The sequence below is a fragment of the Lytechinus pictus genome, chromosome 14 (assembly GCF_037042905.1).
Source record: "Lytechinus pictus isolate F3 Inbred chromosome 14, Lp3.0, whole genome shotgun sequence".
Classification (NCBI taxonomy): Eukaryota; Metazoa; Echinodermata; class Echinoidea; order Temnopleuroida; family Toxopneustidae; genus Lytechinus; species Lytechinus pictus.
The window spans coordinates 11,584,586-11,598,008 of record NC_087258.1 but is presented as its reverse complement, the minus strand read 5'-3'; the positions used below and the strand labels follow the sequence as shown (position 1 = coordinate 11,598,008).

Below are 13,423 nucleotides of genomic sequence, written 5' to 3'. Positions count from 1 at the left end.
GTCCTAAAGTAAAGTCAAAGACACGTATTCTGAAGTCAGGTTTCAAGTTGTGGTCCAACTATGGATAGCCAATTGTTACATAAATCTCTTAAGAGTAGAGATTAAATTTGTCAGCTCATTGACCCTCAAATCATCTTCAACTGTCTAGGAAGGATAAGTAAGATAGACTAGTTTTCTTCACCATTCAAAGAGTCAGGAAAAAGCACAATAAGCATAAAAATTTTACAATGTAAACAAAACTTTGATATTTTGGCTTCCCATTATGTCAACATAAAGACCGTGGCTTAATTAAGTTATAATGGACTTTAGAATACCGGCCAATAACAATTGAAGTTTGATTTGAATCTATAGTGCATATGCTTGATTTTATTAGTCCAGTAACCTAGACCACGATGATTCATAAATTATTTTTGAATCTTTCCTTTCTTTTCCTTTATTATCCTCATTTGTTGTTATGATTTTTTTTTTGGTAATTTCGTTCCCTATTTAGAGTCTGATTGTATGCACCGTATATGCTGTGGTCCGCATCGTGGATTTGTCTTACATATAGTCGACAATGCTCAACAGGTAAGGATTGGCGGTTGTGCAAAATCCTTTTTTTATAATTTCTATTTCCTTTCTCATCATTACAATGTAAAGCATAAAATGAAATAAAATAATTGTTTCAAGATACATTCTTTGTCTTTTGTGTCATAAAAAATTGACTTCTTTCGTTTCTCATTTCTCAAGGTTTGTACATATCATGTTAAATATTTTTCATACGACTATGTATACAAATTAGGTATTAAAAACCTGTTTCAGGTTATTGTACATAGTTCTTTTGTTGTATTGTAATTTTTGTTTTGATTTGATATACATTTTTTTTTTGCCTCTATTAGAGGATTTATTCACATCCAAATCAGGGGTTACACAGTAAATCACATTCAAATCAAAGGTTACACAATTCATCATAAATCAGGAAACATATAAGTATTATTACAGTAATTACAAAATCATATTTAAGATAGATTGTTCTTACAAGAATCGTAGCAAGCCCTTGGGCAGTTCATCTTTTTCTTTGGTCTTTTTACTAGCAATGTTGTACATTTCTATCCGTTTTTTAATTTCTTTTATAAATACATGTTTCAAAACAAAACTTTTTTCAGTTCCTGATTTGTTCCTATCCAAAATAACTTTATATATTGACCAAAATGCAATAGTTACAACGAGATTTGTTTTTACTATCACTTTCAACTTTAAGCAATTGTTTGATGTTTACTTCCACTTTTACATTGTAAACTTCTCGCAAAATAATTTTGATATATTTTAAAAAGGATTTGTTTAGTTCATAGTCAATAAAAGCATGTATCGTTTTTAACCTTGCATGTTGGACACAAATCGTCTGTTGCAAAGTTCCATTTAAACAGATTTGATATACATACATATGAGAAATAAAACCACACTTGATCTGAAAGAAATCAGCTAGGCCTATAAAAAATATCGTGCAATGAAAATTTATTTGATAAATGGTTGCCTTCTTAGAGCTGGAAGCATACATGTACATTCATTCACCAACGTTACTAAAGATTAAAAATATAAAAACATCAATTCCGAATGTGCATACCTGTGGATCTCTAAAATTCATTGCAAATAATTTTTTGGCAGCAAAACCGAGGATATTGATGGGTGTAAAGAAGAAATGCCATGAAAAATACGATTCCTCATACAATTAGCAAATGAAAATCTATCACAACTTTTCTTTTTATGTTTTGCCAATTTGCTGATGCCAGGAGGTGATGAGGATTGTGCGTAATTTCAAGTGTTGCGCAGGGTGCTGCTGGTGTGCTGATTGTGCCGACTGTGGTTTTGAAATCCAGGTGGAAGCACCACCAGGCAACATCGTAGGATATGCCAAGCAAAGGTACTATGCACTGATAGAAGGTAGAAGTAGCAGTGGTGGAAGTGGTAATAGGAGTGGTGGAAGTGTTGGTATTATTTGTAGAAGTAGTATAAGTAGTAGAAATGGTAGTAATAGTTGAAGTGGTGGTGGTGGAGGAGGAGGAATTGGGAGGGAACTTGCAATCTTTCAGTACTTATACTATATGTACATCTATAGGAGCAGTGACTACTGGTGCACACAGAATATAGTGGTACACTTCTGGTTGTTCCAGAAAGAAAAAAAAGTAGATTTAAAAATCCTAAAAGATTGATTTGTTGTTTTATTACTTCACCAAATTCAATGATCTTAATATCATTTTCGTTAGGAGTTGCTTAGACCAGCAATGAAAACTAGATTTAAACATGAATTCACCATTATGTTTTTTCACAATGGCGGACCGTGACCCGGAGGAGACAAAGCATTGGAGGGGCACAGCATTGTTCACAAACAATACAGTGCCCCTCCAATCAATTGTCTCCTGGTCACGGTCCGCCACTGCTGGGACACCTTATACATTGATATTACCATAGTAGTGACTGGTAATTATACAACTACATACTTCCCCTCCTCTTTCTCCCTCCCCAACTACATTTGGGAGGGGAAGGGGTTGTATAGGGCAGATTCCACCCTAGAAGCACATTGAAAATGGTGCAATAAACAACACAAGATCTCAAAGTCATTCTTGTTGTAAAGACAATATTTCTTCCTATTAGTGTTAAATTCTTTTTATTGCTTTCTATTATATATTTTTTCAACCAATTATATGCATGGATTTCATATTACAGAGATTAGTATTCAAACGAAAAGAAAAATGACTACTACTAATTAAACACTGCCCTGGCGAGTATTATTAGTGATTATTACTTAGAACTGTTATAAGCTACATAAATCCTCACATCTGATTGGTTGAGAGCAGATTTGTGTGTGAAAATCCCTGACAGATTGATTCATGACACCCCACCATAATGATTTCATGCAGACAATATTTCTGGATGCCTGAACTCGATGTGCAGAACGCTGAGAAGGAAACCATCCTGAAGATCCGTGGTCCATGCTGTCTCTTCTGCACCATGGAAGACATCGACTATAAGGTAAGGGGCAGACACTATCTTAGTCCAGATTGGACCTTGGTGTTCGGAAGTTCCCTTTCCCAAAGTGCCAATCCACTCATCTTATGAGTGGATTGGCCCTGATTAGAGATTGGGAGACATGTGCCCTCTATGTTAGCTATGGGAAAGGGAACTTCTTCCAAACACCAAGGTCCAATCTGGACTAACACTATCATGGCTAAAGCTGCTTGGTCTATTACCAATCTGGGCCACCTGCAATTTGGTTGTACCATCACTTCGCTGGCATTTAACATTTCCTGGGGGGGGGGGTTGAGGGCAAGGCCACATTTTGATTATGGCACATTTCTGTAATACAGCATAATACAGCACAAATAAGAACAATTAAAAAGGGCACAACATAGCCCCAAGTCCATTGAGGGGGGCATCAATGCATGCACCCATGGCTTTGGATCAATTCAAAACCATGACTAGGTCTGATACTGGGGGGAGGGGGGAGGTAGGGGTTACTTAGTATAAATGTATGTATGAAGGTGACCAGTGCAGTTTCCTCCAGACCAGCAGACCAATTCAATAACGAAATTCACAAAGAATAATTAGACATTTGCATTAAATTTAACCAGTTTAAGAACAAAATTTTCTTTAAAAGTTTTATATGATGTATCAACCAAGTCGGACTATGGGGTGAGATTCCTGAGTAAAATTTCTCTATTTCCTTGCCTGAATTTATTGGCCCATAACTTAGTTTCTGTCGTTGAAGTTGATGTTGTTTCATTTTCTATTCTTGACCTAGGTCATGACCCCTGACCTGACGAGTGAGGTCGGGAAGATCACCAAGCAGTGGGGAGGATGCTTCAGAGAATGTATTACAAAGGCTGACAACTTCTCTATCACATGTAGGTATTCATTATCATCATTCTGTTGAAGTGTCGTGGTGTAGTGGTTCTGACTCTCGCCTTGTAATCGGAGGGTTGTGTGTTCAAATCGTGTTGAAGCCCAGTGCCATTGGATGGCTACACATCAATCACACTTTTGCCACTCTCCACCCAGGTGTTAATGGCTACCCTTAAGAAAACCACTGCCAAAGCCTAATGTAGTATGCCCAGGAATTGAGTTTGGAATCTCTTGTTGGACTACGCCCCAGGGAGCGGAGAAAGTGTTTAGAGATTTTGTTGCAATGTATTAAACGCTATATAAAAGCGAATATTATTATCAAAGCCTTAGATCAAAATATGCTAAATTTCCTATACCTTACTAACACAGTTTGAAATCAATCTTAAGTTGGATTTTGATTTGAAGATAATACAACTCGTAGAACATCAGGGCCCAGTCTTACAAAGTGTTGTGATTGATCCATTCAATCATAACTATGGAAAGTTATCAATACCGACATCTAGAATGCGTACAATCCATTTGAATTATTTCTGAATATGATGTACAGTGGTGTTCAAAAGTTAGTGAATCCCCAGAAAATGCACTCCATGCTGAGTGTTGAATGTAGACAACAACACTACAGTGTTTGGCAAACCCAGACAAAACAAGCTTTATTGAATGTAATATTATATCACCTGACTTCACAATTAAGTATCTAATACATGGCAGAGATTGAACAGTTGAAATATGTTCATTTTCTGGTGGTGTTCACTAACTTTTTCACACCACTTTATACTTGTGAATGCATCATTGCCTCATTGAATTAGTTTGTTCATCTTTGTTTCCACAGACCTGCCAACCATTACGTTTTTGACGTATTTAGTACGTTTTTTTACAAAATCATAATTTATTGAGAAAAATCATCTCTATTTCATAAAACTTACACAAATATGGTTATTAGATCAATGTAATTTCAGGTAACTTGTTTTTTTTTTCAATCATTTTGTTAAAACCAGGGTGAGATATACACATCTTTAATTTTTTTTCTGCAAGAGCAGTGCGCATTTTAGCTTGCATGCAGCTTGAGTGCCGCGATGAGGGAGTGCGCCATGCATTTTATTATGAAATACACTTTTTTTATCACAGAGTACACTTTTTCATTCCCAGAGGTTGGCAGGTCTGTTTCCAAAGGGATATTGTGTAGGACTACATTGTATGCAAATGACAGAACCGATGACTTCACCCACTCACCGTTTCTTTGGTATTTCATTATAAGACAAATGAAATATTTCAACTTTCTCCTCTCCATGATATTGTGAAATAAAATCTGATTCCTCTCTGAACATGTGAAATTGCAATCATGCTATTTATTTTGTACATGTTTGTGATAATGATGTTGCTGGCTTTCCATAGTTTGGCATGACTATTGATTCAATAACATTTTTTTTCATGAGTTTTGATTGCCCAACCTAGGCATGCTTATTTTTTCTACTATCTATTCTTGATTGTCCTTTTCTCTACTCATTTAAGTCATTGTTAGAACATTCAGGGATACTGTTTGTTGTTGACGAATTTGTCTTACACTACCCATGTATTTTTGTCTCACCTGCATAGCAGAGTGAGACTATAGGCGCCGCTTTTCCGACGGCGACGGCGGCGGCGACGGCAGCGGCGGCGACGGCGGCGTCAACACCAAATCTTAACCTGAGGTTAAGTTTTTGAAATGACAGCATAACTTAGAAAGTATATGGACCTAGTTCATGAAACTTGGCCATAAGGTTAATCAAGTATTACTGATTATCCTGCCTGAGTTTCATGTCACATGACCAAGGTCAAAGGTCATTTAGGGTCAATGAACTTAGACCATGTTGGGGGAATCAACATCAAAATCTTAACCTAAGGTTAAGTTTTTGAAATGTCATCATAACTTAGAAAATATATGGACCTAGTTCATGAAACTTATACATAAGGTTAATCAAGTATCACTGAACATCCTGCATGAGTTTCACATCACATGACCAAGGTCAAAGGTCATTTAGGGTCAATGAACTTTGGCCGAATTGGGGGTATCTGTTGAATTACCATCATAACTTTGAAAGTTTATGGATCTGATTCATGAAACTTGGACATAATAGTAATCAAATATTACTGAACATCCTGTGCAAGTTTCAGGTCACATGATCAAGGTCAAAGGTCATTTAGGGTCAATGAACTTTGGCCAAATTGGGGTATTTGTTGAATTACAGCCATAAATTTGAAAGTGTGTTGGTCTAGTTCATAAAACTTGGACATAATAGTAATCAAGTATCACTGAACATCCTGTGCGAGTTTCAGGTCACATGATCAAGGTCAAAGGTCATGTAAGGTCAAAGAACTTTGGCCACGTTGGGGGTATTTGTTGAATTGCCATCATATCTCTATAAGTGTATTGGTCTAGTTCATAAAACGTGGAAATACGAGTAACCAAGTATCGCTGAACATCTTGTGCGAGTTATAGTAGTTTTCAAAATCAGCACTGCTGCTATATTGAATCGCGTGATGCAGGTGAGACGGCCAGAGGCATTCCACTTGTTAATGATTTTCACCATAACATTTCTCTACTGCAGTTCAACAACAGACCATTATTTCCTGTGTCATAGATTTTTTTCTTCTTAGAAACTGCAATGTGGATTGTGGTATAATTATCAAGTAATGATAGATTGTGTTTGCTTATTCATACCAATGATAAACCGATAGGATATGTAACTTAGTATAATTACCAGTACTACCAGAATGAATTGGTTGTTAAACAATGCCCAAGAGAGGGCAGAATCACACTAAAATCCTTAAATGTGACACTGCATAAACGAGGGGAAAAACTAGGCTATATTTATTTCTCTCTTTATTCCCCTTTCTCTTTACAGTTCCTCAGGATCTAGATGTGAAAGCCAAAGCAACTTTGATGGCAACAAATATTCTTATTGTGAGTAAAAATAAACCATCCCCCCATCCCTTGGCTATTTTTTGTATATTGCTCTTTTTTGCTTTCTTCATTTCCTGCTCTTTTACATTTCCTTTCTCTTTTTTGTTTTCATCACCTTCTCAAATGATTCTCTCTTTTAGTTTCTTTTAAATCCCTTCTTGCGGTATGTGTGGTATGTGTTTTTTTTTTTGGGGGGGGGAGGGGGTGGTTATATCAAGGAAAGAGTAGATTATAGATTACTTGTATTTTAAGTATCTTGTTCAAAAGTCTTGCAAACATTTCATTGCATAAAAAGAACATTGAAAATAGCAATTTATTGATAGTATTCATTCATTTATTGCTTTAATTAACCCTAAAAAGACTGGGCTATTTCAATGCCTAAGAAGATGGGGGAGGGGGGGGGGCTGATTCAGTCCCCCCTTGTGATCTCGGCTGTTGATCACGTGATCTCAATAAAAATTGGCTCACTCGTTACCCATGGCATTATCTCCAAAACTATAAGATCAAATTCTGCGAAAAATCTCATTGCTAATTAGTTATGCTACGTTATGTGTAAAATTTGCTCTAATTAAATAATGCCCCTAAAATGTTAATTTTTGGTTCACAGACTGATTATAGGAATCTGATCAAATTGACAGTAAAAAAATTCAACATTACATTTATTTTCTTATGTATTATTTTGTTTTCTAAATCTATGTATTTTCTTGTTTTTCGACTTTTTTTCTATGAAAATTGTGGGGGACTTTATTTTTATCATAAACCAGATGAAATTAATTGATTTTAATTAGTAAAAGGAAAAATAGTGATGCATTCATGAATTATGGCTAAAAACACTATTTGCATTAGATTTGTACACAAATTTTGCGCGGCGGATTTATCTTATTAGGGTTAATGCATCGAATGTAATACAAATGAATTTTGACATTTGTTGACTTTCCATTTCAAGGACCCCCTACACGGAAAACAACAATAATATTGAAAATAGTAGAAAGTATGTAAGAGGGCCTATAATTTTTTTCTCCCTTTTTCCCCTCTGAATTTCCTATTTTTTCTCCCAGATTTGCCCCATTATTCACTACCCTGAAAATAAGAATAAAATGGATCTTTGTATTTTTTTTATATTCTTTTACCCAAATAAAGGAATTCATGATATACGAGCAGCAGAAGAACAATAATAACTAAGATGTCTCGCTGTGTCTGAGGTCTGCAGGAGCAGTGGTTAGGAGGTGGTCAGTTATCACGCATAGGAATAGATTTCACCACAAAAACTTTCACAAAACTGCCTCAAAATGATACATAATCTTTCACAGTGTGTTGCAATGACATTGACAAATTTTGTAGTTGGGCACGATTCAATTTTTTCGAATTAATGAGTTCACTAGTTAACATGAAACTGTAGCAGTGATTTTCTGTTTAAGGTTCCATCAGTAGTCTATTTCAAAAAATTGTTTTGTATGTGACAATAGTTGCTGCAATTAGATCCGTACCATTGATATATATATTTTTTAATTTATACAGTGATATTGGGTGAATTTACATGTATCGTCTCACTATAGATGTTTCTATTACAAGAGTTGTATCCCTATTTAGCTGATTATTTTGTGTTTGTAAACAATTCTGGCAAACCTCTGCCATAGTAGTCTCAAATACCTTGGTAACTTACTTATACAATTAGACATTCCTATTCCCAAAGCACAGTATTACCATGTAGTGATATTCACCATTTTCACTGTTTTGCAGTTATGCAAATATTGTTTGCCATTCAATTAATGCATCAGGGGAGTCTTTCATTTGAGTCTTTTCAGGTAAAATGAAAAATAAACCCTTTGTTTTCATCTCAAATACCCCTCCCCCCCCCCCCTCCCCCACCCCTCGCTCTATTCAGAGTACATGATTTTTTTTGGACAGCTGTATGAAAATGCTAATATTACTGACATATGTATATATTTATTTGTATATTGCTTACTGCACTTTGTTTCAAATTACCAGATACATTAACACGATATAATTGAAAGAAATAAAGTAACAGCCTATTATTGTTTCTTATGTAAAATCTGAACATTTCATTCTCGTGCAGTATGATATATTCTGTGCAATGATATAATGTGTTGTTTTAAAGAGTGGGGGTTTCATGATAGTTATTGCTGATTTCTCAGAGGCTGTTTTTGTATTATGTGAGTTCAAGTTGTTTGAGTTCTCATGAGTCATTCTACTGATATGTGAAGAGATCGATATTCGGAACCAAGTTATTTGTTAATCAATCCTATAGAAGTGAATAATTGAGAAGATGTTGATAAACCACATATTAAAAGACATGGATATGTACTGAAAAAGATATGGAGATATATCTGTAGGTATATCTATACCATTATATATGACTACTTCAAAAGTCAATGCTATTGGGACGTTGTGCCTTACCACTTCAGGAGTCTTTTCCTATTTTCATGAGAGGCTGTAATTATGCTTTCAAACACCTTTTGGTCTATATACTCTTTTGAATAATAATGTTATACCTTATTGTTTTTACTACATACTGTACAGTGCAGTAAAAAAAATGCCAATGGTTTGTAGACAATCTTAACCCTCAGAGCTTGAGCTGCCTCAAACGTGACAAAACCAAAACATTTTGTATTTATTCACTAAAAAAATGTCTTTACAAAAAAATTAATTGTATCTAGATTTTTATTTTGTTAATGATATACTCTATATACATGTACCATAAGTGCATATTTTATTGTAGACTATGGCCCGTATTCTGAAGTCGGGTTTAACTTAAACTCAGGATTAAAGTTGTGGCTTAAGTATGGAAAGCCAAAAACATCAATTTTTTTTTATTAAGTTGTATTTTTCGTATGTTTACTGTGCTGTTTCCTGATTCATCGATGGTGAAGACAATAATCTTTTTATACTTCCTAGACAATTATGAATGATTTGAGAGCCTAATGTGCTGAAGTATGATATCTCTACTGTTAGTGATTTATGTTACAATTGGCTATCCATACTTAAACCACAACTTTAAACCTGAGTTTTAGTTAAACCCGACTTCAGAATACGGGCCATTGCATTCAAATTGCTTCATTGTTTTTTTTCATTGTTGACAGTATTACTATTTTCAATTTTACAGGTTTTTAAGATGAAACAATAAACATAAGCTAATGTGATATTATAGCATTTATTTAATGTTCTACTTGTTTAATTCAATTCAAATAAAAAGAAAATATTTTGTTTTACCTAGCAATGTTTTTCTTCAGTAGCAAACTGAATTGTGTATGTTTTACAATGCTATACTTCATGTGATCAAAGGTCGGTTGCACAAAACATTAATTTGAAGGCAACTTTGGGGAAATTAAACCCAACTTGTCTTTCAGCCAATCAGAGTTGCTCATAACGAACTTATGATTGACACAGGTTTTATGCAACTAGCACTTGATATGAGGATTCAAGTAATCCAAGAAAAATCAAAGGGCCAGAAGGTAATAAGTCATTGGGTGATGATATGAACTTATGCCCTTGTGTCTCTAAAAAGCTGGTGCCAGATCATTTTTTGTCATCAAAATTCCTCGTCAAAGTATTATGTCCTTGATCAGTTGTTAGACATTTTGCTATATTCCACGATTTTGTGTTATTTGCACTGCAAATGTTTTTAATGCTTTAAAAGTTAAATTCATCACTTGGCTGTGTAATTTTGAGGCTGTGAACATAGAGTTGTAATAAATTATGTTTATAGTATATTAATACCAAATTATGATATTGATGTGTATTGTGTTGATTTTATGATGAAAAGGGTGAGTGAGATCTTAGATTCCTGTAAAATGTAGTCCACACTGACGACTGGGAATGGACGATGGTAATGGTAGCCGTGATGATGGTGATGATCGTAGTGGTGATAGTGATGAAGGTAATGATAAAGATGGTGACGGTGATGATGATGATTGTGATGGAGGTGGTGGTGGAAGTGATGATGATGATGGTGATAATGGCAGTGGTGATGGTGATGATAAAAATAAAGATGATAATGGTATTGGTGGAGATGATGCTTATGATGATGATAATGATGAGGTGATGATGATGATAATTGTGATGGAGGTGGTGGTGGAAATGATGATGATGATAATGATGATGGTGATTGTAATTGTGATAGTGGAGGTGGTGGTGGAAGTGATGATGATAATGATGATGACGATTATGATGATTATAATGATGATGGCAGTGGGGGTAGTGATGATGATGATGATGATGATGATAATGATGGTGATGATGATGATTGTGATGGAGGTGGGGGTGGAAGTGATGATGATGATGGTGATAATGGCAGTGGTGATAGTGGTGATGATGATAATGATTATGATGATAATGATGATAATGATGATGACGACGATGACGATGATGATGGTGATTGTAATTGTGATAGCGGAGGAGGTGGAGGTGGTGGTGGAAGTGATGATGATAATGATGATGACGATTATGATGATGGTGATGGCAGTGGTGGTAGTGATGATGATGATGATGGTGGTGCCTTTGGTGATTCCTCTGTCGCTTAATAATCTAAATCACAAAGCCTGATTTTTCTAAATCTAATTTGGTGACGAAATGCATTCACACCTGACTGTTGAATCGCAAACGTATTAGTCCAGGATAGAAGAGGCATAACCTTGTTTTTTCATACATACAATATTTTTTTATGGTTTCTTGTCAATTCGAGGGTGCTGATTACGAATCTGAATGATGCCACTCGTGTAACCTCGATCATTTTCCGCAAATTGGCAAATTCCAATATGACCGCCAATGATGCATATTACCCATGAAAATCATAAAATTGCAAGCAAATTGGCTATAAAATGTATGCATGGGCGGAAATCCCAGGGGGGACGTGTCCCCCCTACCAAAAATAGTAGGGGGACACAATATCAAATGTCCCCCTACTATTTTTGGTCTTTTATGATGGAGAAAAATACATCACTTCACAATCGAAATAATACATTATTTTGGACTAAATGACCTTACATTTTGTGTGAAAACCCTTTTTTTTTTTTGGGGGGGGGCTTGTCAAATTTTGTTTGGGTTAAAATGACCTTACATTTTGGGTGATAACCTTTTTTCTTTTTTCTTTTTTTTTGCTTGTCAAATTATTCTAGGCCCTGCATGGTCCCCCCTACCTTTGGTGACAGATTTCCGCCCATGAATGTATGAAATTGTGTTGCAGGAGTAAAATACTCTCTGAAAAAAACATTTTTTGACAAAATATTTATTTCTTGATATTCAAAATGGCCGCCACAGACCTCTGTATACCCTATTATGTACAATATGAATAGGGAAAATTAATTTTTCACAAAAATGATCACTAAACTGCAAGTAATTGTGATCTATGGACGAAGTCATATATCAAAATCATCAATGCTAACATGATATATCATTTATGATGTCATGTATGGGAAAATTGTTGTATTTAATATTCAAAATAGCTGCCACTGGCCCAAATACTATATGGCAAAGGGGCCAACAAAAATCGCAAGAGTGAGCACTAAAATGCATATTATCAAGAGAAACGAGTGGAATACTGACTAAAAACACAACTGCTAACGAAATATATTATTTAATATGCCATGTATGTGATAAATGCTGTATTTTGATATTCAAAATGGCCGCCAAAGGCCCTAACAGTATTATGTACAATGATAAAGAGGACCAAAGAAATCACAAGAGTGAGCACTGAAATGCATTTATTTGTGATGAATAAATGGGATACTGTCTAAAAAAAACATGATGTTTAACGAAATATGTCATTCAGGTTTAAAGTTTGTGTTTAATACTGTATTTTTACTTTCAAAATCATGGCCGCCATAGACATTGATTGTATTATGTACAATGCGAGCTAGGAAATAAATTTTCACACGATTGAGCACCATAAATGCACGTAATTGTGATCTATGAGTAAAATATTGTCTGAAAGCATAATTTCTAACAAGATATATCAGTTCTTTTGCCAAGTAGGTGATAAATACTCTATTTTGAAAGTCAAAATGGCCGCTACAGGCCCCAAAAGTATTATGTACAATGGGAATGGGGACAAATGATTTTAACAGATTTGGGCTTTGCTTGACTAAATGGTGTTGTATGAGTGAAATATTGTCTGAAAACATGATTACTAACAAAATATATCATCTAAAATTTAGGTGATAAATCTTATATTTCCAAATTCAAAATGGCGGCGCCACATACCCTTTTGTGAAAATTATCTGTCCTCATTCACATTGTACATAATACAATAAGGGCCCATGGCGGCCATTTTCCATTTCAGAATGCAGCATTTATCACCTTAAATGCACCAGATATGATAAACCTCGTTAGGAACCATGGTTTTAGACAATATTTCACTCTTACATCACAATTATATGCAATACTTATAGTCAAGCAAAGCCAAATTCTGTCAAAATTATATGTCCCAAATTACAATGTACATAATACTTTTACGACCCATGGCAGCCATTTTGAGTTTCAAAGTACAACATTTATTACCTCGAGTTCATGACCAATATGTGATGCATTTATTTAGAAATCATGTTTAAGACAATATATTTACTCATACATCACGATTACATGCAT

General features: G+C 35.0%; 2 protein-coding genes across 2 annotated transcripts; both read left to right on the top strand.

The window, feature by feature from the left end:
* Positions 1–482: 482 nt before the first annotated feature.
* On the top strand, positions 483–10,562 carry LOC129276631 (phospholipid scramblase 1-like). The gene is made up of 6 exons (XM_064109235.1): positions 483–567; positions 1,770–1,900; positions 2,898–3,009; positions 3,779–3,881; positions 6,762–6,820; positions 7,961–10,562. The coding sequence occupies exons 1-6, from the start codon at positions 502–504 to the stop codon at positions 8,000–8,002; spliced, it is 513 nt and encodes a 170-aa protein (XP_063965305.1). The 5' UTR covers positions 483–501; the 3' UTR covers positions 8,003–10,562.
* Positions 10,563–10,657: 95 nt separating this feature from the next.
* On the top strand, positions 10,658–11,361 carry LOC135156719 (prostatic spermine-binding protein-like). Its single transcript, XM_064109753.1, has 2 exons — positions 10,658–10,718; positions 10,880–11,361. The coding sequence occupies exons 1-2, from the start codon at positions 10,658–10,660 to the stop codon at positions 11,359–11,361; spliced, it is 543 nt and encodes a 180-aa protein (XP_063965823.1).
* Positions 11,362–13,423: the final 2,062 nt, after the last annotated feature.